At 55.2% G+C, this 5,403-nt stretch overlaps 2 protein-coding genes across 2 annotated transcripts in view; one reads left to right on the top strand and one right to left on the bottom strand.

Moving 5' to 3' along the window:
- The first annotated feature begins 639 nt into the window (after positions 1-639).
- On the top strand, positions 640-3,023 carry RNF5 (ring finger protein 5). Its single transcript, XM_021697043.1, has 6 exons — positions 640-845; positions 1,794-1,812; positions 1,908-2,020; positions 2,130-2,184; positions 2,262-2,379; positions 2,459-3,023. The coding sequence occupies exons 1-6, from the start codon at positions 706-708 to the stop codon at positions 2,554-2,556; spliced, it is 543 nt and encodes a 180-aa protein (XP_021552718.1). The 5' UTR covers positions 640-705; the 3' UTR covers positions 2,557-3,023.
- A 335-nt stretch (positions 3,024-3,358) lies between these two features.
- The window catches only part of AGER (advanced glycosylation end-product specific receptor), a 3,229-nt gene continuing 1,184 nt past the window's right edge, over positions 3,359-5,403 (bottom strand). Inside the window, 8 exon segments of the mRNA XM_044917474.1 lie at positions 3,359-3,479; positions 3,602-3,731; positions 3,838-3,861; positions 4,155-4,293; positions 4,482-4,609; positions 4,703-4,885; positions 4,983-5,049; positions 5,051-5,071. Of these exon segments, the coding sequence (XP_044773409.1) occupies positions 3,383-3,479; positions 3,602-3,731; positions 3,838-3,861; positions 4,155-4,293; positions 4,482-4,609; positions 4,703-4,885; positions 4,983-5,049; positions 5,051-5,071 (789 nt within the window). The 3' untranslated portion in view covers positions 3,359-3,382.

The raw sequence follows: 5,403 nt of genomic DNA, 5'->3' as shown, positions 1-5,403 counted from the left end.
CTGCCCAATCAGCCTAGAGAGACCACAGCCGAAGGACCCGGATGAGGCCGAGCCAAGGCCTTTGAACCCCAAACCCCGCCAATCGTAGAGCAGTCACCATGGCGACAAGATAGAGGTGAAGCGGTGGGACCAGAAAAAGCTTAACCCTCACAGGATTGGCCCACCCCTTCCCGCCGCCTGCTGCGCACGCGCATTTTACCTAACCACCATTTTTTTTCCATCGAGCTCCGGCCAATCAAGTGCTTTGGAGCCCTACGATCCAAAGTCCAATAGGAATCGGACATTCTCTGAAAGGGGAAGTGAAGGAAAGAAAGGGTCTTGTAGTAGGCGAGGCCTGATGTAGTCCCGAGCCAATTGCTTCTGGCCTTTGGTTATGACTGACAGCTAATCAGACGAATAAATCTCTCCCTAGTCGGGCGACGGGACGTATCGAATTGTTACCAATCCCATCGCATTGCATACTGACTGAGACTGTATCAGCCAATAATCATTGTGCAAGGGCAGGACTGCGCAAACCTACCCCTACGCTCTGGACCAATCCTTTCTTTTGAACTGTGTGATTGTCAGTTACTCAGGCCAATAGTGCTTAGAAAACCTTGAAGCCCGCCCAACGATCGTGGGCTGCAGGCGGTTTCTCGTTGTTGGGGCGTGTGTGTGTGTGTTTCGGGGGATTGAGGGGTACGTGAAGGCGAAACAGAACCGGCCATGGCAGCGGCAGAGGAGGAGGACGGGGGCCCCGAAGGGCCAAACCGCGAGCGGGGCGGGGCGGGCGCGACCTTCGAATGTAATATTTGTTTGGAGACTGCTCGGGAAGCTGTGGTCAGTGTGTGTGGCCACCTGTACTGGTGAGAATCCGGGAGGGGGAGAAAAGAAGTGAGGCTCACCTCCTTACTGCGGGGGCTGGGGGCGGGGTGGCATACAATCATACAGGTAATCGGAGGGCACATCCCCATCGCTGAGGCCCGAGGAGGGGACTTACGTTTCTTTTGGTATGTGTGGGCGAGAGGGTCATGTCTGTACAGAGGAGACCCGTGGGACGGAGAGTCATAGGAACGAGGAGCTGAGGGGTACGGTGTGTTAAGAGGAAGTGGGGCGGGGCGGGGGGTGGGGCACAGCACATCTGTACAGGGGAGACCCGAGCCACCTTACCCCAGAAAGTGAGGGGTCTTAGCTGTACAGGTGTTGACAGATTAGACCCAAAGGTTAGGGGAGGCACGCCTTATTAGTTGAGTTGGGGAGACCTAGGGAATGTGGGATCACATTCAGATGAGATATTGGTAGGGAGTGGTATAACAAACCTGAGGACAAGGGTACTGAAGGGGCAACCCTGAGAAGTTAAAGGATGGTGGAAATAGGGACTTTATCGAGCGAAGAAGAGAGGAAAAGGAGTAGTGGGGGCAGATGCTAGTAAAGGGGGTTTGGTTTGGGATTGATAGGGGCAAGGGTGGGGCTGGGGCTGAAAGAGGAGATCTGGAAAGCCCTGGTTGAAGAGACCTGAAAACTTAAGTCGAAAGGCAGAGAAGGGAGGGGATGGGTGTGTGTGTGTGTGTGTGTGTGTGTGTGTTGCGGGAGAGAAAAGGGTTGAGCATGTTGGGGATAGATAGTGCTTTACATGTTGTAAGATCAGAGAAGAGGGAAGGCCAAACTGGCTGGCTTGGTAGAGGTTGTCAAAAATATGAAAAGAAACAGTAGGTAATACCTGGGAAGAGGGGGTGAGATCGGACTCTGTGAGGTCGGGTCCGTGTCTGTCTTTTCTGTAGCTAGTTTGACGTTCTTTTTTTCCCCCCATCCAGTTGGCCCTGTCTTCATCAGGTGCGTACTCAGAGGAGATGAAGAGGGAAATGGGGAGGTCTGAGGAGTTGAAAGACCCTGCTGTGAACTGGAAACCACTTCATTTTCTCCCTCAGTGGCTGGAGACGCGACCAGAGCGGCAAGAGTGCCCAGTGTGTAAAGCTGGGATCAGCAGAGAAAAGGTGGTCCCTCTTTATGGGCGAGGGAGCCAGAAGCCCCAGGACCCCAGGTGAAAGAGAGGGGGTGGTGCTGACGGAAGATGGAGGGCTTCTGCCCCGGGAGTGGGGTGTGGAAGGGGAGAGGACGTTCTTGTGCCTAGCCCCTCTTCTATTCTTCAGATTGAAAACTCCACCCCGCCCCCAGGGCCAGCGACCAGCTCCGGAGAGCAGAGGGGTGAGTCTTGTCCGATTGTGTTCCTTCCTTGTCACAGACCCTGCCCAGTTCTCCTCTGACTTTCTCCACCTCCCTAGGGATTCCAGTCATTTGGCGATACCGGGGGCTTTCACTTCTCATTTGGTGTTGGTGCTTTTCCCTTTGGCTTTTTCACCACTGTCTTCAACACCCATGAGCCGTTCCGTCGGGGTACAGGTAAGAGCCTTCCCTCAGCTCAGGCCCCTTCCCAACCCAGGAATGGATGCTTCTTCCACAGCTTTCCTCTCTCCTACAGGTGTGGATCTGGGACAGGGTCACCCGGCCTCCAGCTGGCAGGACTCCCTCTTCCTGTTTCTCGCCATCTTCTTCTTTTTCTGGCTGCTCAGTATTTGATCTTTGTCTCCCTCCTGCCCACCTCCAGCCAGAGGAGAATCAGTATTGGGGGTCCTTGCTGACCCTTCCTTACTCCTGGCCCCTCCTCCCCAACTCCTCCATTTCTGTTGGCTAAGGCCAACCCTGGCCACTTTCTAGGAGGGTGTGGGGAGGAGTGACATCTGTGCAGAGTATAGGAGAACCTTCTGCTCTGAACTCACTGAGTAGCGTCATAACTCCCAACTCTGGGACAGGAGGACAGACAAAAGAGAGTGTCTGTTTCTTCTCTCTCCTGATCCTTTGCTTTCCCCCACATTTATTGATTTGATGTTGAAAGATGGGCAAGGCTCCCTCTGACTCTCCCCTACTTTCCCCGTGTTGATTTAACTTAATTTTTCTCTCCCCAGTGTCTAATATGGGTTCTGACTCTAAGTGCTTTCTTCCCCTCACTACCTCCTTTATTATAAATTCAATAAACAAGGTGAGATATATTGATGGGAGCTCTGCCCACCTTTGTCCTTACCTCCTTCCTTCCAGGACAGGAACATCTTCTCCCCAACTTGAGTAAATATCTGTGTGGTGTGGGGAGGTGTGAGGGTGAGCCTCTCTTCTTCAAAGCTCTCAAGGATTCAGGGGGTGAGGGTGTCTCTCACACACACACACACACACACACGTGCACGAGAGCAAACGGGGGAGGTGTTTACTTATCGCTATGGGAGGCTCTGGTTGTGGAAGCAAGTTTGGTGAGGTGGGATACAGGTTATACAGGGGAGAACTGCTCTGGGGCCAGAACGGAGCAGGGGGAAGAGAAAAGGGGGCTGATAGATGGGGTCTAGCTGTGCGCCCCTCAAGGCCCTGCCGCACCGCTCTCAGCTGCTTCTGGCTCCTCTGGCTGATTCAGCTCTGCGCGCTCCTCCTCCTCCTCCTGGTTTTCTGGGGCCTTCCTGGGGAGGGGGATTGGGGAGAATTCTGCACATGGTTTCTAGCACTCCCATCATTCCTCCCCTACACCCCTCCTTGCTGCCTGGAGGTCCCAAGCCTGAGGTGTTTGGCTTTCTCCACTCACCTCTTCTCTCTTCGACGACGTCGCTGTCTGCGCCACATGATGGCCCCAGTGAGCAGGACGGCTAGCCCCAGGCCTCCCAGGATCCCCAGGACGAGGGCTACAGTTCCCAGTTCCTGCCCTTCCACAGAGCCTGTAGAGAGATGGGCAGAAGCGAGGGCCCCCACCACTCACCATTCCTTTCTTGTTGACCATCCATCCCCCAGTCACGTTGGGGCCATCTGCTTCCAACCCCTCACCTGCGATCGGCCCCTCCTCTGCTTCTGAAAGACAAAGTCAGAGCAAGTTAGAAGGGAAGGTCTCAGTTTGAGAGAAGTCTATTTAGTGGGAGCCCTGATGGAGTCTTTCCCTTTCTTCAGTTCAGAGGAGAGAGGGGACGGGCTGGGCCGCTCTCTTGGGAGGGTTTGGGTGGGACAGAGGAGGCCTGGATGGGGTGCACTGGGGAGGGGTGCGGTGGTTCTTGGGGACAGGGCCAGGATGGGCTAGCGAACTGAAGTCTACAGTGTCCCTTAACCCAGCCCCAGGATCCCTGGGATTTGGAGAGAGGTCTCCTCACCGATGACGACACGGACAGCAGGGCTTTCCTGCGGCCCATGACTGGGATGGGTGGCGACGCAGCTGTAGGTTCCCTGGTCCTCACGCTGCACCTCATGCAGGAGCAGCACAGGGCTGGGGGGAAGGTGCAGGGGCATGCCCTGGGGGGAGCAGGGGGACAGGAGACTAGTACAACATCTCCACACATCCCATACTCCTGTCTTTGTCTTCACATCCTCAGATATTCGGTCGGCTTTCCCAGCTCCTTGCCTGCCTCTCCATGGGCCTCCTGTCCTAGTTGCCAGTGATGTGTCTGTCTACTTCCCAGCCCCCTCTCCAAGTCACTCACATCCTTGATCCAGTGGATTTGAAGGGAGGACTGGGTAGGGGTTTCACAGGTCAGGGTCACGGTACCACCGGGAACTACTTTCCCACCTTCTGGCTGTACCATCACTTGGACCTCTGGAGGCACAGGCTCTGGGGCAGAGGGCATGAAGTTGAGAGTTATACCTGTGTGTGGTCTCAGTGGCCATGGGCTTAACTCTTCCCTCTCTGAGGGCCTCCACTCACCCCAGACTCTGAGCTGGATGGGGGCCGTGTGTAGGGCTCGACGCGGGGGAAGTCCAGGGCTGAAGCTACAAGAGAAGGTGGGGTGGAGAGCTCCTCCCCAGGCTGGGGTCACCATTAACTCCGACTGGAGTGTGAAAAGCCCTGTCTCAGGGTGTCTCCTGGTCTCTTCCTGCACAGACACTCCTATGGTGGCGGGGAGGACAAGGCAAGATATCCCGGGCTGGGTGTGGGAGAGGGATCAGAAAGAAAGCAGCTGGGAGGGGGGGACTTTGGGACTTACCTTTGCCATCAGGTATGAGGGGTTTCCCGTCTGAGTGCCAATTAAGAGTCCCTGCAGGATAGCCCCCCCTCGGACACACATGTCCCCACCTGGGGAAAGAGTGACCTTCATCATCTTTGAAAGTAAGAGACCACACACACACACACACACACACACACACACACACACTCTCTCTCTCTCTCTCTCTCTCTCTCTCACACACACACACGCACACACACACCCCTTACACCCCCTTCCTCTTCTCAGGACTGGGGAAAGAGTGACCTTCATCATCTTTGAAAGTAAGAGACCACACACACACACACACACACACACACACACACACACACACACACACTCTCTCTCTCTCTCTCTCTCTCTCTCACACACACACACACACACACACCCCTTACACCCCCTTCCTCTTCTCAGGACTGGGGAA

The sequence above is a fragment of the Neomonachus schauinslandi genome, chromosome 8, assembly GCF_002201575.2.
Source record: "Neomonachus schauinslandi chromosome 8, ASM220157v2, whole genome shotgun sequence".
Taxonomy (NCBI): Eukaryota; Metazoa; Chordata; class Mammalia; order Carnivora; family Phocidae; genus Neomonachus; species Neomonachus schauinslandi.
The sequence above is the reverse complement of the archived record's forward strand: the minus strand, read 5'-3'. Positions and strand labels throughout refer to the sequence as shown.

Excerpts from the sequence above, each read along its gene's own strand:
- RNF5 (XM_021697043.1), top strand. The coding sequence starts at position 706 with ATGGCAGCGGCAGAGGAGGAGGACGGGGGCCCCGAAGGGCCAAACCGC. Across the intron at positions 2,185-2,261 it reads CAGCTCCGGAGAGCAGAGGG|GGATTCCAGTCATTTGGCGA; the intron begins GTGAGTCTTGTC and ends CCACCTCCCTAG. Across the intron at positions 2,380-2,458 it reads GCCGTTCCGTCGGGGTACAG|GTGTGGATCTGGGACAGGGT; the intron begins GTAAGAGCCTTC and ends TCTCTCCTACAG.